General features: G+C 43.4%; 1 protein-coding gene across 6 annotated transcripts in view; it reads left to right on the top strand.

The window, feature by feature from the left end:
- The window catches only part of LOC137348994 (protein mono-ADP-ribosyltransferase PARP14-like), a 78842-nt gene that overhangs the window by 19684 nt on the left and 33262 nt on the right, over nt 1-25896 (top strand). For 5 of the 6 annotated variants that reach the window (XM_068014244.1, XM_068014243.1, XM_068014240.1 and 2 more), the window contains exons 3-5: nt 9086-9331; nt 16377-16601; nt 17243-17309. In XM_068014244.1, the coding sequence (XP_067870345.1) occupies nt 9086-9331; nt 16377-16601; nt 17243-17309 (538 nt within the window). Of the gene's footprint in view, nt 1-5082; nt 5378-9085; nt 9332-16376; nt 16602-17242; nt 17310-25896 lie in introns of those variants that run through there. The other variant, XM_068014245.1, reaches the window with a different exon arrangement.

Here is a 25896-nt window from a genome sequence, read left to right as displayed (position 1 = left end):
GCCTACTGGAATTGTTTGCTTTAACCTCTACATTTGCCTCAACTATCTCATCAGAGAGACTACTGCTTTGGGTCCCACCCCCCCCTGCAAGACTAGCTTAAACCCTTCCGAGTAGTACTAACAAACCTCCCCACAAGGACATTGGTCCCCTTCCAGTTTAGATGTAACCGGTCCTTCTTGTACAGGTGACCTCTGCACTAGAAGAGATCCCAATGATCCAAGTAGCTGAAGCCCTCCCACCTACACCAGTTCTTCAGCCATGCATTCATTTGCCTAATCCTCCTATTCCTACCCTCACCAGCACATGGCACAGGGAGTAATCCTGAGATTACAACCCTGGAGGTCCTGCTTTTTAACCTTCTGCCTAACTCCCTATATTCACTTTGCAGGACCTCATCTCTTTTCCTGCCTATGTCTTTAGTACCAATATGGCCCACGACCTCTGGCTGCTCACACTCCCCTTTCAGAATGTCCTGCAGCTGCTCCGAGACATCCTTGACCCTAGCACCAGGGAGGCAACATACTATCCTGGAGTTTCGTTTGTGGCCGCAGAAACGCTTATCTGCACCCCTTACGATAGAATCCCCTATCACTTATAGCTCTTCCAACCTTTTTCCTCCCCTGCTGTGCAGCAGAGCCCTCCGTGGTGCCACGAACTTGGCTGTTGCTGCTTTGCCCTGGGAGGTCATCCCCCCAACAGTATCCAAAGCGGTATATCTGAGAGGGGGATGGCCACAGGGGACTCCTGCACTACCTGCCTGCGCCTACTACTCCGTCTGGTGGTCACCCATCTCTTTTCTGTCTGTGTAGCCAAAACCTGCGGTGTGCCCACCTTACTAAACATGCTATCCACGACTTCCTCAGCATTGCGCATGCTCCACAGTGAATCCACCCGCAGCTCCAGCTCCGTAATGCGGGTAGCCAGTAGCTGCAGATGGATACACTTCCTGCACACATGGTCACCAGGGACACTGAAAGCGTCCCTGATTTCCCAAATAGTGTAGGAGAAGCATATCACGGGCCTGAGCTCTCCTGCCATGACTTACCCTTAGGTTAGTTAGTTACTCCCTTAATTAAAAAATACTAATTAGACTAGGGGCCTTGTTCTACCCACTTAAACCTAAAGTCCTTAAAACAAAACACTTTAGTAGTACTCACCTGATCACCAGAGATTTTTTCCAACGAAAAAAAACAACTTTCCCCTTTTTAAAAAGATATTCTAACATCTGCCACGCACCAACCAATCACCTTGCAGCTCTCCTCTGATGTCACTGCCCTTTTTTTTCAAACCTCCGGCGCGCTGGAAGAGGTTCGACTGCCCTCCTCTCCGCTCCCCGATGGTAAGATGGGCTATTTTCTGTAATTCTCTCTGTCCTGTCGATAGTGTCTGGGGAACAGTTCCACAGTGATGTGCTATCCTCTGTAATTCTCTCTCTCCTGTAGATAGTGACTGGGGAACAGTTGCACAGTGATGGGCTGCTCTCTCTAATTCTCTCCTGTAGATAGTGACTGGGGAACAGCTCCACAGTGATGGGCTGCTGATTCTAGTTGCTCCTGTAGATCAATCAGTTCATTCACTCAACAGCTTAGCTGGGAATCATTGTTCCATTCCTGTTGTATGTTTATTCAGTGACTCTCAGCCTTGTCACTGCTTGGGAGGCTTTAATCACCTGTTAGTTATAGAACAAAGAACAGTACAATACAGGAACAGGCCATTCGGCCCTCCAAGACTGCGCCGATCTTGATGCCTGCCTAAACTAAAACCTTCTGCACTTCCAGGGACCGTATCCCTCTATTCCCATCCTATTCATGTATTTGTCAATATGCCTCTTAAACGTCGTTATCGTACCTGCTTCCACCGTCTCCCTTGGCAGCAAGTTCCAGGCACTCACCACCCTCTGTGTAAAGAACTTGCCTCGCACATCCCCTCTAAACTTTGCCCCTCTCACCTTAAACCTATGTCCCCTGGTAACTGACTCCTCCACCCTGGGAAAAAGCTTCTGACTATCCACACTGTCCATGCCGCTCATAACTTTGTAAACCTTTATCATGTCGCCCCTCCACCTCCGTCATTCCAGTGAAAACAATCCAGACCAGGCAACATCCTGGTAAACCTCTTCTGTACTCTCTCCAAAGCCTCCACGTCCTTCTGGTAGTGTGGCGACCAGAATTGCACACAATATTCTAAGTGTGGCCGAACTAAAGTTCTGTACAGCTGCAGCATGACTTGCCAATTTTCATACTCTATGCCCCGACCGATGAAGGCAAGTATGCCATATGCCTTCTTGACTACCTTATCCACCTGCATTGCCACTTTCAGTGACCTGTGGACCTGTACGCCCGGACCTTTCTGCCTGTCAATACTTCTAAGGGTTCTGCCATTTACTGTATACTTCCCACCTACATTAGATCTTCCAAAATGCATTACCTCACATTTGTCTGGGGCGGCACAGTGGCGCAGTGGTTAGCACCGCAGCCTCACAGCTCCAGCGACCCGGGTTCAATTCTGGGTTCTGCCTGTGTGGAGTTTGCAAGTTCTCCCTGTGTCTGCGTGGGTTTCCTCCGGGTGCTCCGGTTTCCTCCCATATGCCAAAGAATTGCAGGTTGATAGGTAAATTGGCCATTGTAAATTGCCCCTAGTATAGGTAGGTGGTAGGGAAATATATAGGGACAGGTGGGGATGTGGTAGGAATATGGAATTAGTGTAGGATTAGTATAAATGGGTGGTTGATGGTCGGCACAGACTCGGTGGGCCGAAGGGCCTGTTTCAGTGCTGTATCTCTAAACTAAACTCCATCTGCCATTTCTCCGCCCAAATCTCCAACCGATCTATATCCTGCTGCATCCTCTGACAATCCTCATCACTCCACCAACCTTTGTGTCGTCCGCAAACTTACTAATCAGACCAGCTACATTTTCCTCCAAATCATTTATATATACACAAAGAGCAAAGGTCCCAGCACTGATCCCTGCAGAACACCACTAGTCACATCCCTCCATTCAGAAAAGCATCATTCCACTGCTACCCTCTGTCTTCTATGACCGAGCCAGTTCTGTATCCATCTTGCCAGCTCGCCTCTGATCCCATGTGACTTCACCTTTTCTACCAGTCTGCCATGAGGGACCTTGTCAAAGGCTTTACTGAAGTCCATTTAGATAACATCCACTGCCCTTCCTTCATCAACCATCTTTGTCACTTCCTCAAAAAACTCAATCAAATTAGTAAGACACGACCTCCCCTTCACAAAACCATGCTGCCTCTCGCTAATAAGTTTGTTTGTTTCCAAATGGGAGTAAATGAAGGAAATGATGTCGGTTTCGCAGCGCTGGTCAGTGGCAGTTAACTCTGAACTTGTGCGGAATTTGTATGCGGTCACGGACAGTGAGCAGAGACATCCTGCTGACACTGTCACTCACATACCATGCTGTGATCAGTCACCCCACCTGGTTGTTCCTACAAGCTCTACCGGCGCGAACCGGAAATGATCATGAGAGTTTGATAATTTTTAGGGCTCAGTGCCATATTATGCCAAACAATAGATTTGTTACCTTTCCTTTATCTGTTATAGAATATCATGCTGGAATATGTGTTCCACCAGTTAAAATGATGAGCATAGAAGTCATGATTTAGAATTAATTCTTTCCCTCCTGGTATCCCCCTGTCTCCCACTTCCCCATTGATAGAGAGACATGGTGTATTTTATATCCTGATCTGTCTTGTGACACACGGACTCTGACCATTAGGAAGACTTCTCCATGCAGCATTGGTTCCGTGGTTCTCCATCTCTGTGTCATCCAGTTATCTCAACCCAATCCTATGGGAGTAATTTTTATCTTCATGAAATGCAATAATATTTCAAACAGAAATGGAACAAATTTCCCTGGAGTTTGCTTTTAGTTCATATTACACTCACCCGTTTCCCTCCTCTTCCACTGCATTGTCCACAGCTTAGAATTCAAGCAATCACGCTCCTGGCCTGTGCACACACCCTAATGCGCTTCCACTTCTCTTCCCACCTTCAAAAGCACCCTTCTTCACCACACCTAGTCACCGTTCTCCAAAAGTAACTTTGTATTTTGGATCATTAGTTTGTTCACCACCTTGATGAGTTGCACAATGCTAAGGTGGTATATGGGTACAACTCGATATATTTGCAGTTACCGGAACTATAAATGTGTATTGTGCCGAAGTAGCTACTCGCTCGATTGCTAGAACAATCAGGGAGTGCAGAGTAGATTTACCAGAATGCTACCTGGACTCCAAGAGTTAAATTACAAGGAAAGAATGCACAAATGAAGGTTGTATTCCCTGGAATTTAGAAGGTTAATGGGTGATTTGATCAAGATATTAAGGGGAACCGGGTCAGGAATGAAATTAGGAAACACTTCCACACACAAAGAGTGCTCGACGTTTGGAACATTCTTGCTCAAACTATGGTTGACACGGGGTCAATTGTTAACCAAAAGCATAAAGGGATATTGGAGCAAAGACCACAATTAACCATTGAATGGCAGAACAGGCACAATGGGCTAAATGACCTACTCCTCTTCCTAAGTGTCATAACACTACTGTCCCATAAATTAATCCATAATTAATTCTACTGTCCCCTTCTCTCCTCCTAGATAATCCGCAACTGATCAACAACACCAACGTGTATTTATATAGCGCCTTTAACATAGTAAAACGTCCTAAGGCACTTCACAGGAATGTTGTCCTGGATCCTTGACATGGCCACCAATGGGGATGTGCAACAGGCCAAAACTGGAAGAGTGCAGATGTCTCAGAGGATTGCAGGGCTGGAGGAGATTATAGAGACTGGGAGACACGCGAGGCCCTGGAGGGATTTGAAAACAGGGATGAGAATTTTAAAATGGAGACATTGCCGGACGGGGTATCAATCTGGGTCAGCAAGCACAGGGGTGATGTTTGAACAGGATTTGGTGCAGATTAGGATATGAGCAGCAGAGATTTGGAAGTGTTTAAATTCTTGGAGGATCGAAGATGGAAGATCAGCAAGGAGTGTTTCAGAATAGTCAAGTTTAGAGGTAACAATGGTATGCCTGAGGGTTTTGGCATCAGATGAGTTGAGGCTGGGCTAAGTCAGACAATGCAATGGAGGTGGAAATAGGCGGTTTTAGTGATGGCGCAGATATGTGATCAGAAGCTCATCTCGGGGTCAAATGTGACATCAAGGTTTGTGAACAGTCTTGGTTCAGCCTCAGACAGTTCCCAGAGAGATGGATGGAGTCAGTATCTAGGGAACAAAATTTGTGGCATGGACCAAAGAGAATGGCTCAGTCATTTAAATGGAGGATATTTCTGCTCAACCAGTACTGAATGTCACACAAGCAGTCTGAATCTAGACACAACAGAGGGGTAAAGAAATGTCCCCCATCTATTTAATCTCTTTGTGACAATTTTAAACGAGTTTCTTTATTCACTCATTTTTTTCAGTATTTAGAAACTGCCTGTGAAATTTGTCCTTTGCTTTCTCTGCTCCAGTGGAAATAATCTCAGTATATGAGTTCTCTCCCCACCTTCATTCATTCCGAGCTACGTTCTAGTTTTATTTATGTGGCTGGCGTTCTTTTTTTAGCAAAAGCAGGGTAGTAAATCCAATGGAAATAAATTCTCCTGGCAAAGTTAGCCTGGAGGATGAGTTAATAGAGTGTATTCGGGGCAGTTTCATGGAACAATACGCTCTGGAAACAATCAGGGAGCAGGCTGTTTTAGACCTGTTGCGGTGTAATGATAAAGGATTAATTAATGACCTCATAGTACAGGATCCTCGAGGCAAGAGTGATCATAACATGAAAGAATTTCACATTGAGTTTGAGGGTGAGAAATCTGGGTTTGCAACTGGCGTCTTAGACTTAAATAAAGGCAATTACAAGGGTATGAACACAGAATTGGTTGAAGTGAACTGGGAAAATTGGTTAAAAGGTAAGAGAGTAGAGAATCAGTGGCAGACATTTAAGGAGATATTTCATAACTCTCAACAAAGATGCATGCCATTGAGAAAGAAAGATTCTATGAGAAGGATGCACTATCCGTGGCTAACTAAGGAAGTTAGAATCATGTGACTCCAGACCCACAGCAATGTGGTTGACTCTGAACTGCCCTCTGAAATGGCCTAGTAAACCACTCAGTTGTCAAGGACAGTTAGGGATGGCCAACAAATATTGGCCTTGCTAGCAATGTCCATATTCCATGAAAGAATAACATAAACTAAGCATAGAAGGAGGCCATTATGGCTCTCCACAGAGCTATCCAGTCAGTCGCACTCCCCTGCTCGATCCCTGTAGCCCAGCAAATTTATTTCCTTCAAGTGCCCATCTAATTTCCTTTCAAAATCATCGATTGTCTCCGCTTCCACCACCCTCGTGGGCAGCGAGTTCCAGGTTATTACCACCTTCTGCATAAAAAAAGTTCTTCCTTACATCCCTCCTGCATCTCTTGCCCAACACCTTAAATCTGTATTCCCTAGTCTTTGTACCATCAGTTATTGGGAAAAGTTTTCCTTGTCTAACTTATCTAAGCCTGTTATAATCTTGTACACCTCTATCAAATCTCCCCTCAATCTCCTTTGCTCCAAGGAGAACAAACGAGCTTTTCCAACCTAACCTTGTAACTAAAATCCTCCATCTCTGGAACCATTCGGATAAATCTCCTCTGCACCCTGTCAAGGACCCTCACATCCTTCCTGAAGTGTGGTGACCAGATCTGGATGCAGTACTCCAGTTGGGGCCTAACAAGAGCTTTATAAAGATTCCCTGCTTTTGTACTCTATGCCTCTATTTATGAAGCCCAAGATCCCATATGGTTTACTAATCACTCTCTCAGTATGCCCTGTCACCTTCAAAGATCGATGCACATGTGCCCCCAGGCCCCTCTGTTCCTGCACTCTTTAGAACTGCACCATTAACTTTATATTGCCTCATCATATCCCTTCTGCCAAAATGCATCACCTCATACTTGTCAGTATTAAATTCCATCTGTCACTTCCCTGCCCATCCTGCTAGCCTATCTATGTCCTGTTTCAGGCGGTTCATGTCATTGCTTCTACAAGTCCATAAAAAGGAAGAGAGTAGCTACAGTAAGTGTCAGTCCCTTAGAGGATGAGACTGGGGTGTTAATAATGGGGGGAAAAGGAAATGGAAGCGACTTTGAACAAGTATTTTGTATCTATCTTCACAAAAAGCATCCCAAGAATAGCAGAAAATCAAGAGGCAAAAGTGAGGGAGGAACTTAAAACAATCACTGTCAACAGAGAAAAGTACTAGGAAACTAATGGAACTAAAGGCTGACAAGTCTCTTGGACCTGATGACCTGCATCCTAGGGTGTTAAAGAAAGTGGCTGCAAAGATAATGGATGCATTGGTTTGAATCTTCCAAAAGTTCCTAGATTCTAGAAAGGTCCCAGCGGATTGGGAAACAGCAAATGTAACACCTCTATTCAAGAAAGGCGGTGACAGAAAGCAGGAAACTATAGGCCAGTTCATGTAACATCTGCCATTGGGAAAACGCTAGAATCCATCATTAAGGAAGTAGTAGCAGGACATTTAGAAAATCATAATGCAATCAGGCAGAGTCAACATGGTTTTAAGAAAGGGAAACCATGTTTGACAAATTTATTACAGTTCTTTGAGGATGTAACAAGCAGGGTGAATAAAGGGGAATCAATAGATGCAGTGTATTTGGATTTCAAAACTGCATTCGTTAAGGTGCTGCATCAAAGGTTAGTATACAAAATGAGAGCTCATGATGTTGGGGTTAATATATTAGCATGGATAGAGAAACAGAGATAAAAACAAGAAATGCTGGAACCACTCAGCAGGTCTGGCAGCATCTGTGGAAAGAGAAGCAGAGTTAACGTTTTGGGTCAGTGACCCTTCATCGGAACTAGAGAAACAGAGAGTCGGGATAAATCGGCCATTTTCAGGTTGGCAAACTGTAACTAGGGAGTGCCACAGGGATCAGTGTGGGGACCTCAACTATTTACGATCGAGATTAATGACTTGGATAAAGGGACCGAGTGTATTGTCGACAAATTTGCTGATGATACAAAGATAGGTGGGAAAGCAAATTGTGAGGAGGACACAAACTGTCTACAAAGGGATATCGATCGGTTGAGTGAGTGGGCAAAAAAATGGCAGATAAAGTATAATGTGGGAAAATGTGAGGTAGTCCACTTTGGGGGGAAGAATAGAAAAGCAGAATATTATTTAAATGGAGTGAGGCTGCAGAATTCTGCAACACAGAGTGGTCAGAGTGCTCTTACATGAATCACAAAACATCAACATGTAGGTACAGTAAGTAATCAGGAAGGTAAATGAAATGTTAACCTTTATTGAAATGGAGATGACGTATAAAAGTAGAGAAGTCTTGCTACAACTGTACAGGGCTTTAGTGAGACTGCACTTTGTGTACAGTATTGCTCTCCTTACTTAAGGAGGGACATACTTGCATTGGAAGCAGTTCAGAGAAGGTACACTAGGCTGATTCCTGGGATGACCAGTTAGTCTTATGAGGAAAGGTTGAGAAGGTTGGGCCTATACTCATTGGAGTTTAGAAGAATGAGCGGTAATCTTATTGAAACATACAAGGTTCTGAGGGAGCTTGACAGGGTAGATGCTGACAGGATGTTCCCCTTGTGGGGGAATCTAGAACTAGGGGGAACAGTTTCAAAATAAGGGGTCTCCCATTTAAGGATGGAGATGTGGAGGAATTTCGTCTCTCAGAGGGTCGTTAATGTTCGAAATTCTCTACCCCGGACAGCAGTGGAGTCCTTGAATATATTCAGGGTTGAGTTAGACATATTTTGGATCTACAACAGAGTCGAAGGTTATGGGGGCAGGCAGGACAGTGGAGTCAAGGCCACGATCAGATCAGCCATGATCATATTGAATGGCAGAGCAGGCCCGAGCGGCTGAATGGCCGACTCCTGCTCCTATTTCTTATGATCCTTCACTTTCTCCATTGATGTACGCAGTTGTCCAGGGTAAATCTAATGTTCTGTATATTGAATCTAGCAATGTGATATCTACACGTTGCTCTCAAACTTTATCTTTCATTTGCATTCAGACCGATGTTCTGGTCATCCCTGTTACTTCCGATATGAATCCCACTTCAACAGATGCCTCAAAAGCAGTTCTGGACAAAGCTGAAGAAAAATTGAATTTTGTGTTTGGGACTTACATTGGGAACAGATCAAAACATCCCGGAGAGATTGCAAAGGTCCATGTCAATGCTCACAGTGAATTGGAATGTAGATGTGTGTACCTGGTGGTGTGCGCAGAATATCCTGAATTCCCAGGACGTTCTGATCAGGTAATTTATGACCTGCATTGACGGACAGATTTGGATGAGTAGATCGGCTGCAATGTCTCTGAGCATCTTAAAACAGCAGATTGATGAGTTTAAACAACAATAACTTGCGTCTTTTTTAATTTGTTCATGGGATGTGGGGTCCTTGTCTAGGCCAACATTTATTGCCCATCCCTAATTGCCCTCGAACTGAATGGCTTGCTTGGCCGTTTCAGAATGCATTTAAGAGTCAACAACAATACTGTGGATCTGGAGTCACATGTTGGCCAGACCAGGTAAGGACGACAGATTTCCTTCCTGAAAGGACATTAGTGAACCAGATGGTTTTTTTTACAACAATTGGCAATGGTTTCATGATCCCTATTCGACTAGCTTTTAATCCCAGTTTTTTATTAATTGAATTCAAATTTCACCATCTGACATGGTGGGATTTGAACCCATGTGCCCAGAGCAATAGCCAGGGCCTCTGGATTACTAGTCAAGTGACATTACCACTATCATATAAAAATTATGACACCAGAAGGTGTCAGTCTGTCGTGTCCGTGCCGGCCGGGAAAAAAAAAACTAGCTGCTCAATTTAATCCCACCTTCCAGCACCTGGTCCATAACCTTGCCGGTTACAACATTTCAGGTGCATGTCCAGGTACCTTTTAAAAGAATTGAGGGTTTCTGCCTCCACCACCATTCCTGGCAGTGAATTCCAGACACCCACCACCCTCTGGGTGAAAAAGCTTTCCCTCATGTCCCTTCTAATCCTTCTACCAATCACCTTAAATCTGTGCCCTCTGGTAATTGACTTCTCTGCAAGGGGAAGCAGGTCCTTCCTGTCTACACTATAGAGGCCTCTCACAATTTTGTACACTACGCCGCCACCTCCCTAACAATTTCCTACAGTTAAATATTGGGAAGACTGAAGCCATTGTTTTCAGTCCCTGCTCCAAACTCCGTTCCCTAGCTACTGACTCCATTCCTCTCCCTGGCAACTGTCTGAGATTAAACCAATTTGTTCACAACCTTGGTGTCACATTTGACTCTGAGATGAGCATCGAACCTCACATTCGTGCTATGACTAAGACTATTTCCATCCCTGTAACCTTGCCTTACTTCACCCGTCTCAACTCATCTGCTGCTGAAACCCTCATTCATGCCTTTGTTACCTCTAGACTTGACTATTCCAATGCATTCCTGGCTGGTCTCCCACATCTGCTCTCCGTAAACCTGAGGTCATCCAAGACTCTGCTGCTCATGTCTTAACTCACACCAAGACCCGTTTCACTATCACCCCTGTGTTCATTGACCTACATTGGGTCCTGCTAAAGCAACATCTTGATTTTAAAATTCTCATCCTTGTTTTCAAATCCCTCCATGGCCTCACCCCTCCCTATCTTTGTAATCTCCTCCAGCCCCATAACCCTCCAAGATATCTATGCTCCACTAATTCTGTCCTCTTGTGCATCCCTGATTATAATTGCTTCACCTTTTGTGGCCGTGCCTTCAGTTGCCTCGGCCCCAAGCTCTGAAATACCTTCCCTACACCTCTCTGCCTCTCCACCTCATTTTCTGCTTTAAGACACTCCTTTAAAAACCTACCTCTTTGACCAAGCTTTAGGAATCTGACCTAATAATTCCTTACGTGGCTCGGTGTTTTATAATGCTCCTGTGAAGCACCATGAAACATTTTATTATTTTAAAGGTGCTGTATGCATATAACTAAATATAAATATAATCTGTCTCTCCAGCATGAATGGCAGCAAAGAAGTTGAGCCATTTCCCATGCGACATCATTCATGCAATTAAACATCATGTATATTGGCATGTTAATGATGTCAGTGGTCACATTGGCAAGACTGTAAGGCTTATGATGGAATTGAAAGACACATAATCACTCCATGGTGGAATGTAACTTTCAGACAATAAAGGCTGATGATTGGCAGGAAACTACATTTAAGAGGGCGGCACAGTGGCGCAGTGGTTAGCACCACAGCCTCACAGCTCCAGCGACCCGGGTTCAATTCTGGGTACTGCCTGTGTGGAGTTTGCAAGTTCTCCCTGTGTCTGCGTGGGTTTCCTCCGGGTGCTCCGGTTTCCTCCCACATGCCAAAAGACTTGCAGGTTGATAGGTTAATTGGCCATTATAAATTGCCCCTAGTATAGGGAAATATAGTGGGAATGTGGTAGGAATATGGAATTAGTGTAGGATTAGTATAAAATGGGTGGTTGATGGTCGGCACAGACTCGGTGGGCCGTAGGGCCTGTTTCAGTGCTGTATCTCTAAACTAAACTAAACTAGTAAACATGACATGTCTGTCTCACTCATGAATACCCACATGTATCAAGGTGTCTTTTTAAATAGATTTGCAGATGCTCCTTCATAGTGTTGCCTCTGCGCTGGCAGCTGGACTGGAGACAGCTGCTGATCATGACACCCCTTGGCCTGAGATGACTTCGGCGGCCGTCCTCTGGGTGCCTGAGGCCTGGACGGTCCCGGCTGCCTGAAGGTTTCCTGCACTGGTACAGGGCTGTCCTCAGGTGTCATGGCTGCTGGAGCTGTCTTACTGGTGGAGGGGCTGAGGAGCCGATATCCACACTCGAATTGCCCTGAGGGGAGACCCCAGCTGTGGAGTGCAGCATGTCCACCTCCCTCTCAAGACCTGTTGGAACCTCCCTGCTCTCCAGAGAAGGACCAGGAGCAGGAACACTCTCCATGCTCCTGGTCCTTCTCTCGCCCTACCACTGCTGAATTGAAGTCATGGCCAAGGCGAGTGTTTGAAGGTCATTGCGCATCCATGGAATGTGGCTCTCCATCAGGGTCGCCAACCTTTCTGGGATCTGGCAGCAGCCATGGCATGGATGGATTCCTCTATCATCCACTCAAGGCTGCGCATGGCCACTGGCAGCTCCACCAGATTTTGCCTTACCTCTCCCTGCAACCTGTGCATGCCCTGTGCTTCCGACAACAGAGGCTCATCATCAGCCTGGGGCTCAGCATGGGCCTGGACACCCAAAGTCCTCTGACTGTCAGAGGCTTCAGCTGTCTCAGCCTCAGCCAACTACTCGTGCATGTGTCGTGCTGTCACCAGCTTGTGACCCTGAATCTAATGTCAATCAGATACCCACCGAGGTGAGAGTATCTGCACTGGTGGAAGGTGCAGGAGTATCATGGGCCAGTGCATCCCCTAAGTGTTGCTTGTCCTTAGATTGTTGATGTTTCCTCATTGTCTCTAAGCATTTGTGAGCACTGCCCTACAAAACACAATGTAAAGAACAGATATTTAGATGTTATGGTACACATGTAGCAATGATGACAGCATTGCGTTTCTCTATAAAATATAATTTTGATTCATTGTGTTTGTCAATAATCACTCTCTTCACCTGGAACCCCGATCTCGATGTCCAATATGGTTCTTGCTTCTTGGATCCCGGCTAACTCGAGTGCCTCCTCTTTGGCCTGAGACAGAGGTTGCAGCCCAGGTACCCCATCACGGTCATGGCCGCCTCTCTGCTGTTGTGGGCCCTCTTCTCCTGAAAGATCAAAGATACCATTATTGTTAAGTTCCAAATATCTTTACATAATGTCAATGCTAACATGGGCCCCTCTTCTACACCTGGGGGATGTCGCTGCTCTCAGACTGACTCTATCTCTCATGGGTCTCAATTGGGCTAAAATAGAAACGAGGGAGACTGGTCTCACTTATGCAGTCAGTCATTTGCTGTCATTATACTATGACACAAGAACACAAGAATACAAGAAACAGGAGAAGTAGACCATATGGCCAATCGAGCCTGCTCTGCCATTCAAAACCGCCATGGCTGATCTTAGGATTCAACTCCACTTTCCCACCCACTCCACATATTCCTTGATTCCCTGAGAGAACAAAAATCCATCTATCCCAGCCATAAATGTATTCAACGATGGCGCATCCACAACCATCTGGGATAGCGAATTCCAAAGATTCACAACCCTTTGAGTAAAGCAATTTCTCATCATCTCAGTCCTAAATGATAGGCGCTGTTATCCTGAGACTGTGCCCCCCTGTTTTAGATTCCCAGACCAGCGGAAATAATCTCTGTGCCTACCCCATCCAGCCCTTTTAGAATCTTATATGTTTCAATGAGATCTTCCTATTATTGGAAAGGCTGTGTCAACCGTGCGTCTTTACCGTTGTGGGCAAGCAGATTGCAGCAAGCTATGTGGAACATGTGACTTACCTTGGCTGAGCGTAGGAGATCATTGACCCTCTTCCTACACTGCAACCAGTTACAATGGGTGACCTCACAGCTACTAACCTCCTGTGCAATCCCCATCCAGGCTTGCTTGATCAGCTGGGAAGACCATCGCTGGGGAAGAAGATCTGCCACCTTTCCCTTTCAGCCCGGAGGAGAATCAGCAGGGCGGCATCACTGAACCGTGGGGCCACCCTTGCTCTGACCTCTGACATGGTGAGAAAGATGCCCAGGGGGATGTTTGCTGATGTGCAAAATTATGGCAAACGACTGAAGTGTTGCTGCAGTAAGCTGCTATACAATGCCAGGAGAGTAAGTGCAGGGTAGGCAGCCTTTTAAAGATGGCACCAGCACCTGCTTCAACATCAGGTGACACCGTGAACGTCACCAATGCCGCCCCGCCGCGTGATTGGGGGGGGACAGCCGCCGTCATTATGCACAATGGCCGCCCGCCGCATAATTGTGGTGGCATGGCTGCAAACATCGTAAACGGGACTGCCACCAATTTGCACACCCTCCACCCCAATAATGCCTAGCCCAACATGTCTATTTACTCTGCTTCTCTTTTCACAGATGCTGCCAGACCTGCTGAGTGGTTCCAGCATTTCTTGTTTTTATTTCAGATTTCCAGCATCCGCAGTATTTTGCTTTTATGTCTATTTGTAGATTCTTTGATGATCAAAAATAATACTTGTACCGACTCTACCCACCTAATGGTGGGTGAACCACTGCAATTTCCAATTTTCCATCAACATTTTGCCCTTGTACTCCGAGCCCCTATTTATCAAACTGAACCTGCCAGTGACCTCTCATGCATTTAAGTATCTGCAAGGGAACCTTCTAACGTTTAGGGAACTGAAACTCCAGGTCTTGCTGTAGTCATCAGTCACCACACAACCATCGGCATTGAGCTTCTACACTCATTTTTGTTTTACAATTTGTCACCCTGAAATGTATTACCTCATAACTCAATTCACTTACATCTACATTCTGTCTTCCCGTCCCAGTAACATGTCAATACCATCCTGAAGGTCTTCACAGTCTTCTTCACTTGTTGGAAATTCACATATATTTGTGTCCTCATCAAATTTCGATAGCGTGCTCCCCGTTGCTCAATTCATATTAAATATAAATACTGACTATTAAATCAATCCAGCACTGACATCCATTCTCACGAAGACCCCAACCCGCCAAGAATGAGGCATATTAATTTCGTCACATGAACTTTAATTTTAAACTGTTGCTGGAGTGAAGAAATTACTTGTTTAAAGAGATCACCAGACATTTGGCTGGAGGACATTTTCATACTAAGAGACGGTTCTTGGGAGAGACAAAGCAACTGATCCCTGGTGCAATTACCCCAAATGGATTTTGATCACCAGGCATTGAAGGTTTAAGAAAGCTTACATTCCAGTGTCTGCTAAGATGGAGAATCCACAAACATAGGAGTGGTTAAACCAGCTGGTCGCATGACTAACCTGCTGGACCAAGCTTTTTGAACAAGACACGGGACAGTTTGAAGACAGACTGCAGATTGCAACTGAACCTGAAACAAGAGAGCCTTTCTCCTGGCTGGCTCTCTCTCTCGCTTTCTCACAAACTACCAGACCCACTGAAGTCGTTTTTTTTTAATTCATTCATAGGATGCGGGCGTCACTGGCTATGCCAGCATTTATTGCCCATCCCTAATTGCCCTTGAGAAGGTGGTGGTGAGCTGCCTTCTTGAACTGCTGCAGTTCATTTGGGATAGGTAGACCCACAGTGTTGTTAGGAAGGGAGTTCCAGGATCTTGACCCAGCGACAGTGAAGGAACGGCGATATAGTTCCAAGTCAGGATGGTGTGTGACTTGGAGGCAACTTGCAGGTGGTGGTGTTCCCATGTATTTGCTGCCCTTGTCCTTCTAGTTGGTAGAGGTCGCGGGTTTGGAAGGTGCTGACTAAGGAGCCTTGGTGCATTGCTGCAGTGCATCTTGTAGATGGTACACACTGCTGCCACTGTGCGTCGGTGGTGGAGGGAGTGAATGTTTGTAGATGGTGTGCCAATCAAGCGGTCTGCTTTGTCCTGGATGGTGTCGAGCTTCTTGAGTGTTGTTGGAGCTGCACCCATCCAGGCAAGTGGAGAGTATTCCATCACACTTAAACCTCAAGAGAGAAAAGACTCCTCCACTGAAACAAGTTAAAGCATGCACTGGACCCCAATGAACAGCAAGACTTACCGGCAACCAAAGACTCCACATTGAACTCAAAGGACTGTAAATACACCCAGCTATTGCCTCAAACTTTCCCCCTTTATTCTTCCTACTTTTTCTGTTTCTATCTGCATGTGTTTATCGCGTATGCATGTGAGCCTGGTCGTGTCACGTATTTGTAGTTGTTAACTGGATTAGAGTTTAAGATTAATAAACTTCCACCTTTCTTGTTTAAATCTAAGAAAACCTGTCGGATTGATTTCTTTGCCTTACAATTGGAAAGCAGTGAACAAGGATACACTGAGGGGGAGCTAAAACACCGTGTTCTTAAAATTAAACCCTGTTCTGGTGAAACCAAGCACAGGCTGAGAAGGAACCCCTAGACCCCTTTCTTACCTGGTCGTAAAAATATCATATTCAACTGTTCTGTAATCCAAGCAACAAAATTGTTCCTTCTGCATATGTGTGTTCAGGTATACATGTATGCATATGTCTGACTCTCTGTCTGTCTAGCCATCTGTCTACCTATCTATCTATCTATCTATCTATCTATCTATCTATCTATCTATCTGTCTATCTGTATGCTGACCTATCGATTTACCATATCATCATTTAACAATGTTATTTCACTCCAGCTGTTTAGGAAAGCTGTAAGACAATGCCTCGAAGCTTGCCAGCGTTCAAAATACACATCCATTACTTTTCCTGCGATTGGTGGTGAAAAAGTGCTGCAATTCCCAAGAAAGGAAGCCAGTCTTGCATTGTTGGAAGAAATCTTTCACTTTGAACAAGAAAACAGGCCCACATCGATAAAACATGTGCAAATAGTGGCTTGCCCTACTGATACGGAATCCTTACTGGTAGGCTATGACCTTTTGAGATCACTGGTGTACAAATAGTCCATTATGTTTATAATTCAGAGTCTGTCCTAGTAGGTAGGAGCTATGATATGTGTGGACCAATCAAGTGATAACTTACCCTACTGGTTCACTCTGTTCTCGTAGGTGGATGCTATGAGTGATGTAGACCAGCCATAGATAACTAACTAATTACTCTGCTAATTCAGTCTATTCTAGTAGACAGGCTGTTTGGCGTGTAAAGACCAGTCACGGACAGATGATGACTTACCGTGGTGATTCAGTCTATTCTAGTAGGTGGGCACTATGAATAATGTAGACTAGTCACAGACAGATAAATAGCTATTTAAGCTGGTAATTCAGCCTATTCTAGTAGGTAGATGCTATGACATGCAGAGATCAATTATATACAGATAATGGCTTAAGCCTGGTTATTCAGCTTATTCTAGTGGGTGGACACTATGAATTATAGAGACAAGCAATGTACAGATAATTATTTCACTGCAGAATTCAATTTAATTCGATTTTGTGGCACTATCACAAGGACAGACCAATAATCTGATCGGAGTGTCTAATAATTCCTGCCACCGTTGTCATTGTGGAAAAAAGCCTTCACTCCATTTTGTTGTACATGTCACCTGTAGATACTTGAAGCTGAATTGCAACGCATAAAGGAAACTAAAATATCAGAAGGATTGATAAGACATCCCAGTAAGTACAGCCACGATTTGCATTCATGTAATTCCATTAATATTAAATAGCTGAAGACGCTTTGCAAATATGTGTAAAGGAAATGAATGCCAAGCCAGCAGGAAGAGAGTATGGGCCGGATATACAAAAGGGCGAAGTAGTCAACTTGCAATCAAAATGATGTGTAGAACGTGATGGAGAGGTTTAGAAATGGAGTACAAGGAATCAGTTGAACGGTGTGAAGACTTTACTATCATTGCTTGGACAAAGAAACAGAGATCCAGAAAGGCTGGAGTCAGAGCAATGAAAACTTCTGGAGTAAGTGCGGGAACTGCAGTATATTCTAGAGACAACCTTGTCGAGGCACGGGGAGATTTATAGGGGAGGGCAGTGATTTTGAAAGTTATTCAGTTGAAGGTGAAAAGTCGGTGCATTAGGAAGAATGTATTGAATTAATGTGGAACTGGATATGTACAGCAGAGCCTTGGAAATGTTTATGCTTATAGGTTAGGAAAGATGTGAAGTCAGCGAGAAGGGCATTAATTAAGTTTGGAGGTGACATAAGCATGTAAAATTGTTTCCACAGCAGAGAGGCTGAGGCAGGTAATGTTGTGATGTTAAAAGGAGGTGGTCAGAATAATGGATAGGTATTGCGGTTTTGAGTACGGCTAAGATTGAAACGAGAAGCCAAGGTTTGGTTGGCCTGGCTTGCATCAGGGGAATGGCCAGAGAGGAGAGGGAGTCAGTGGTAAGGGAGTGAAATGCGTTATGGGGGATGAAGACATTGAATTCAGTCTTCCAGGTCTTAGCAGCCGTACATTGTGCTTTTTCCATAACTTGTTATTGGCCGAGAAATCTCGGGTAACAAGGAGGTTGAGTGCATAATTATTCAAAACAAAATGAAGCAGTTTGGTTACAATTCGGAGACTGGCCAAAGCCAGACCTGAGGAATTCAATCAAGGAGTTTCTGGATAGATGAACACTGTGTTACAAGGAGTTTCTGGATAGATGGACACTTCATTAAAAGGAGTTTCTGGATAGATGGATACTGGGATACAAGGAGTTTCTGGATAGATGGACACTGCATTACAAGGAGTTTCTGGATAGATGGATACTGCATTACAAGGAGTTTCTGGATAGATGGACACTGCATTACAAGGAGTTTCTGGATAGATGGATACTGCATTACAAGGAGTTTCTGGATAGATGGACACTGCATTACAAGGAGTTTCTGGATAGATGGACACTGCATTACAAGAAGTTTCTGGATAGATGGATACTGCATTACAAGGAGTTTCTGGATAGATGGATACTGCATTACAAGGAGTTTCTGGATAGATGGATACTGCATTACAAGGAGCTTCTGGATAGATGGATACTGCATTACAAGGAGTTTCTGGATAGATGGATACTGCATTACAAGGAGTTTCTGGACAGATGGATACTGCGTTACAAGGAGTTTCTGGATAGATGGATACTGCATTACAAGGAGTTTCTGGATAGATGGACACTGCATTAAAAGGAGTTTCTGGATAGATGGATACTGGGATACAAGGAGTTTCTGGATAGATGGATACTGCATTAAGAGGAGTTTCTGGATAGATGGACACTGCATTAAAAGGAGTTTCTGGATAGATGGATACTGCATTAAAAGGAGTTTCTGGATAGATGGATACTGCATTACAAGGAGTTTCTGGATAGATGGATACTGCATTAAAAGGAGTTTCTGGATAGATGGACACTGCATTAAAAGGAGTTTCTGGATAGATGGATACTGCATTAAAAGGAGTTTCTGGTTAGATGGATACTGGGATACAAGGAGTTTCTGGACAGATGGACACTGCATTAAGAGGAGTTTCTGGATAGATGGACACTGCATTAAAAAGAGTTTCTGGATAGATGGATACTGGGATACAAGGAGTTTCTGGATAGATGGACACTGCATTACAAGGAGTTTCTGGATAGATGGATACTGCATTACAAGGAGTTTCTGGATAGATGGATACTGCATTACAAGGAGTTTCTGGATAGATGGATACTGCATTGCAAGGAGTTTCCGGATAGATGGATACTGCATTACAAGGAGTTTCCGGATAGATGGATACTGCATTACAAGGAGTTTCTGGATAGATGGATACTGCATTAAAAGGAGTTTCTGGATAGATGGATACTGCATTAAAAGGAGTTTCTGGATATATGGATACTGGGATACAAGGAGTTTCTGGATAGATGGATACTGTGATACAAGGAGTTTCTGGATAGATGGACACTGCATTAAAAGGAGTTTCTGGATATATGGATACTGGGATACAAGGAGTTTCTGGATAGATGTACACTGCATTAAAAGCAGGATCTGGATAGATGGACACTTCATTACAAGGAGTTTCTGGATAGATGGATACTGGGATACAAGGAGTTTCTGGATAGATGGACACTGCATTACAAGGAGTTTCTGGATAGATGGACACTGCATTAAAAGGAGTTTCTGGAGAGATGGACACTTCATTACAAGGAGTTTCCGGATAGATGGATACTGCATTACAAGGAGTTTCTGGATAGATGGATACTGTGATACAAGGAGTTTCTGGATAGATGGACACTGCATTAAAAGGAGTTTCTGGATATATGGATACTGGGATACAAGGAGTTTCTGGATAGATGTACACTGCATTAAAAGCAGTATCTGGATAGATGGACACTTCATTACAAGGAGTTTCTGGATAGATGGATACTGGGATACAAGGAGTTTCTGGATAGATGGACACTGCATTACAAGGAGTTTCTGGATAGATGGACACTGCATTAAAAGGAGTTTCTGGATAGATGGACACTTCATTACAAGGAGTTTCTGGATAGATGGATACTGGGATACAAAGAGTTTCTGGATAGATGGACACTCCATTACAAGGACTTTCTGGATAGATGTACACTGCATTAAAAGGAGTTTCTGGATAGATGGACACTTCATTACAAGGAGTTTCTGGATAGATGGATACTGGGATACAAGGAGTTTCTGGATAGATGGACACTGCATTACAAGGAGTTTCTGGATAGATGGATACTGCATAACAAGGAGTTTCTGGATAGATGGACACTGCATTACAAGGAGTTTCTGGATAGATGGACACTGCATTACAAGGAGTTTCTGGATAGATGGACACTGCATTACAAGGAGTTTCTGGATAGATGGACACTGCATTACAAGGAGTTTCTGGATAGATGGACACTGCATTACAAGGAGTTTCTGGATAGATGGACACTGCATTACAAGGAGTTTCTGGATAGATGGATACTGCATTACAAGGAGTTTCTGGATAGATGGATACTGCATTACAAGGAGTTTCTGGATAGATGGATACTGCGTTACAAGGAGTTTCTGGATAGATGGATACTGCATTACAAGGAGTTTCTGGATAGATGGATACTGCATTACAAGGAGTTTCTGGATAGATGGACACTGCATTAAAAATAGTTTCTGGATAGATGGATACTGCATTACTAGGAGTTTCTGGATAGATGGACACTGCATTAAAAATCGTTTCTGGATAGATGAACACTGCATTAAAAATAGTTTCTGGATAGATGGATACTGCATTACAAGGAGTTTCTGGATAGATGGATACTGCATTACAAGGGGTTTCCGGATAGATGAACACTGCATTCCAAGAAGTTTCTGGATAGATGGACACTGCATTACAAGGAGTTACTGGATAGATGGATACTGCATTCAAAGGAGTTTCTGGATAGATGGACACTGCATTAAAAGGAGTTTCTGGATAGATGGACACTGCATTACAAGGAGTTTCTGGATAGATGGATACTGCATGAAAAGGAGTTTCTGGATAGATGGATACTGCATTAAAAGGAGTTTCTGGATAGATGGACACTGCATTAAAAGGAGTTTCTGGATAGATGGACACTGCATTAAAAGGAGTTTCTGGATAGATGGATACTGGGATACAAGGAGTTTCTGGATAGATGGACACTGCATTAAAAGGAGTTTCTGGTTAGATGGATACTGGGATACAAGGAGTTTCTGGATAGATGGACACTGCATTAAAAGGAGTTTCTGGATAGATGGATACTGCATTACAAGGAGTTTCTGGATAGATGGACACTGCATTAAAAGGAGTTTCTGGATAGATGGATACTGGGATACAAGGAGTTTCTGGATAGATGGATACTGCATTAAGAGGAGTTTCTGGATAGATGGACACTGCATTAAAAGGAGTTTCTGGATAGATGGATACTGCATTACAAGGAGTTTCTGGATAGATGGATACTGCATTAAAAGGGGTTTCTGGATAGATGGACACTGCATTAAAAGGAGTTTCTGGATAGATGGACACTGCATTAAAAGGAGTTTCTGGATAGATGGATACTGGGATACAAGGAGTTTCTGGATAGATGGACACTGCATTAAAAGGAGTTTCTGGTTAGATGGATACTGGGATACAAGGAGTTTCTGGATAGATGGACACTGCATTAAAAGGAATTTCTGGTTAGATGGATACTGGGATACAAGGAGTTTCTGGATAGATGGACACTGCATTAAAAGGAGTTTCTGGATAGATGGATACTGGGATACAAGGAGTTTCTGGATAGATGGATACTGCATTAAGAGGAGTTTCTGGATAGATGGACACTGCATTAAAAGGAGTTTATGGATAGATGGATACTGGGATACAAGGAGTTTCTGGATAGATGGACACTGCATTAAAAGGAGTTTCTGGATAGATGGATACTGGGATACAAGGAGTTTCTGGATAGATGGACACTGCATTACAAGGAGTTTCTGGATAGATGTACACTGCATTAAAAGGAGTTTCTGGATAGATGGACACTTCATTACAAGGAGTTTCTGGATAGATGGACACTGCATTAAAAGGAGTTTCTGGATAGATGGACACTTCATTACAAGGAGTTTCTGGATAGATGGATACTGGGATACAAGGAGTTTCTGGATAGATGGACACTCCATTACAAGGACTTTCTGGATAGATGTACACTGCATTAAAAGGAGTTTCTGGATAGATGGACACTTCATTACAAGGAGTTTCTGGATAGATGGATACTGGGATACAAGGAGTTTCTGGATAGATGGATACTGCATTAAGAGGAGTTTCTGGATAGATGGACACTGCATTAAAAGGAGTTTCTGGATAGATGGATACTGGGATACAAGGAGTTTCTGGATAGATGGACACTGCATTACAAGGAGTTTCTGGATAGATGGATACTGCATTACAAGGAGTTTCTGGATAGATGGATACTGGGATACAAGGAGTTTCTGGATAGATGGACACTGCATTAAAAATAGTTTCTGGATAGATGCATACTGCATTACAAGGAGTTTCTGGATAGATGGACACTGCATTAAAAATAGTTTCTGGATAGATGAACACTGCATTAAAAATAGTTTCTGGATAGATGGATACTGCATTACAAGGAGCTTCTGGATAGATGGATACTGCATTACAAGGGGTTTCTGGATAGATGAACACTGCATTACAAGGAGTTTCTGGATAGATGGATACTGCATTAAAAGGAGTTTCTGGATAGATGGACACTGCATTAAAAGGAGTTTCTGGATAGATGGACACTGCATTACAAGGAGTTTCTGGATAGATGGATACTGCATTAAAAGGAGTTTCTGGTTAGATGGATACTGCATTACAAGGAGTTTCTGGATAGATGGATACTGCATTAAAAGGAGTTTCTGGTTAGATGGATACTGCATTACAAGGAGTTTCTGGTTAGATGGATACTGCATTACAAGGAGTTTCTGGATAGATGGATACTGCATTACAAGGAGTTTCTGGATAGATGGATACTGCATTAAAAGGAGTTACTGGATAGATGGACACTGCATTAAAAGGAGTTTCTGGATAGATGGATACTGCATTACAAGGAGTTTCTGGATAGATGGATACTGCATTAAAAGGAGTTTCTGGATAGATGGACACTGCATTAAAAGGAGTTTCTGGATAGATGGACACTGCATTAAAAGGAGTTTCTGGATAGATGGATACTGGGATACAAGGAGTTTCTGGATAGATGGACACTGCATTAAAATGAGTTTCTGGTTAGATGGATACTGGGATACAAGGAGTTTCTGGATAGATGGACACTTCATTACAAGGAGTTTCTGGATAGATGGATACTGGGATACAAGGAGTTTCTGGATAGATGGACACTCCATTACAAGGACTTTCTGGATAGATGTACACTGCATTAAAAGGAGTTTCTGGATAGATGGACACTTCATTACAAGGAGTTTCTGGATAGATGGATACTGGGATACAAGGAGTTTCTGGATAGATGGATACTGCATTAAGAGGAGTTTCTGGATAGATGGACACTGCATTAAAAGGAGTTTCTGGATAGATGGATACTGGGATACAAGGAGTTTCTGGATAGATGGACACTGCATTACAAGGAGTTTCTGGATAGATGGATACTGCATTACAAGGAGTTTCTGGATAGATGGATACTGGGATACAAGGAGTTTCTGGATAGATGGACACTGCATTAAAAATAGTTTCTGGATAGATGCATACTGCATTACAAGGAGTTTCTGGATAGATGGACACTGCATTAAAAATAGTTTCTGGATAGATGAACACTGCATTAAAAATAGTTTCTGGATAGATGGATACTGCATTACAAGGAGCTTCTGGATAGATGGATACTGCATTACAAGGGGTTTCTGGATAGATGAACACTGCATTACAAGGAGTTTCTGGATAGATGGATACTGCATTAAAAGGAGTTTCTGGATAGATGGACACTGCATTAAAAGGAGTTTCTGGATAGATGGACACTGCATTAAAAGGAGTTTCTGGATAGATGGATACTGAATTAAAAGGAGTTTCTGGTTAGATGGACACTGCATTACAAGGAGTTTCTGGATAGATGGACACTGCATTAAAAGGAGTTTCTGGATAGATGGACACTTCATTACAAGGAGTTTCCGGATAGATGGATACTGCATTACAAGGAGTTTCTGGATAGATGGATACTGTGATACAAGGAGTTTCTGGATAGATGGACACTGCATTAAAAGGAGTTTCTGGATATATGGATACTGGGATACAAGGAGTTTCTGGATAGATGTACACTGCATTAAAAGCAGTATCTGGATAGATGGACACTTCATTACAAGGAGTTTCTGGATAGATGGATACTGGGATACAAGGAGTTTCTGGATAGATGGACACTGCATTACAAGGAGTTTCTGGATAGATGGACACTGCATTAAAAGGAGTTTCTGGATAGATGGACACTTCATTACAAGGAGTTTCTGGATAGATGGATACTGGGATACAAAGAGTTTCTGGATAGATGGACACTCCATTACAAGGACTTTCTGGATAGATGTACACTGCATTAAAAGGAGTTTCTGGATAGATGGACACTTCATTACAAGGAGTTTCTGGATAGATGGATACTGGGATACAAGGAGTTTCTGGATAGATGGACACTGCATTACAAGGAGTTTCTGGATAGATGGATACTGCATAACAAGGAGTTTCTGGATAGATGGACACTGCATTACAAGGAGTTTCTGGATAGATGGACACTGCATTACAAGGAGTTTCTGGATAGATGGACACTGCATTACAAGGAGTTTCTGGATAGATGGACACTGCATTACAAGGAGTTTCTGGATAGATGGACACTGCATTACAAGGAGTTTCTGGATAGATGGACACTGCATTACAAGGAGTTTCTGGATAGATGGATACTGCATTACAAGGAGTTTCTGGATAGATGGATACTGCATTACAAGGAGTTTCTGGATAGATGGATACTGCGTTACAAGGAGTTTCTGGATAGATGGATACTGCATTACAAGGAGTTTCTGGATAGATGGATACTGCATTACAAGGAGTTTCTGGATAGATGGACACTGCATTAAAAATAGTTTCTGGATAGATGGATACTGCATTACTAGGAGTTTCTGGATAGATGGACACTGCATTAAAAATCGTTTCTGGATAGATGAACACTGCATTAAAAATAGTTTCTGGATAGATGGATACTGCATTACAAGGAGTTTCTGGATAGATGGATACTGCATTACAAGGGGTTTCCGGATAGATGAACACTGCATTCCAAGGAGTTTCTGGATAGATGGACACTGCATTACAAGGAGTTACTGGATAGATGGATACTGCATTCAAAGGAGTTTCTGGATAGATGGACACTGCATTAAAAGGAGTTTCTGGATAGATGGACACTGCATTACAAGGAGTTTCTGGATAGATGGATACTGCATGAAAAGGAGTTTCTGGATAGATGGATACTGCATTACAAGGAGTTTCTGGATAGATGGATACTGCATTAAAAGGAGTTTCTGGATAGATGGACACTGCATTAAAAGGAGTTTCTGGATAGATGGACACTGCATTAAAAGGAGTTTCTGGATAGATGGATACTGGGATACAAGGAGTTTCTGGATAGATGGACACTGCATTAAAAGGAGTTTCTGGTTAGATGGATACTGGGATACAAGGAGTTTCTGGATAGATGGACACTGCATTAAAAGGAGTTTCTGGATAGATGGATACTGCATTACAAGGAGTTTCTGGATAGATGGACACTG

The sequence above is a fragment of the Heterodontus francisci genome, chromosome 34 (genome assembly GCF_036365525.1).
Source record: "Heterodontus francisci isolate sHetFra1 chromosome 34, sHetFra1.hap1, whole genome shotgun sequence".
Taxonomy (NCBI): domain Eukaryota; kingdom Metazoa; phylum Chordata; class Chondrichthyes; order Heterodontiformes; family Heterodontidae; genus Heterodontus; species Heterodontus francisci.
The sequence above is the reverse complement of the archived record's forward strand: the minus strand, read 5'-3'. Positions and strand labels throughout refer to the sequence as shown.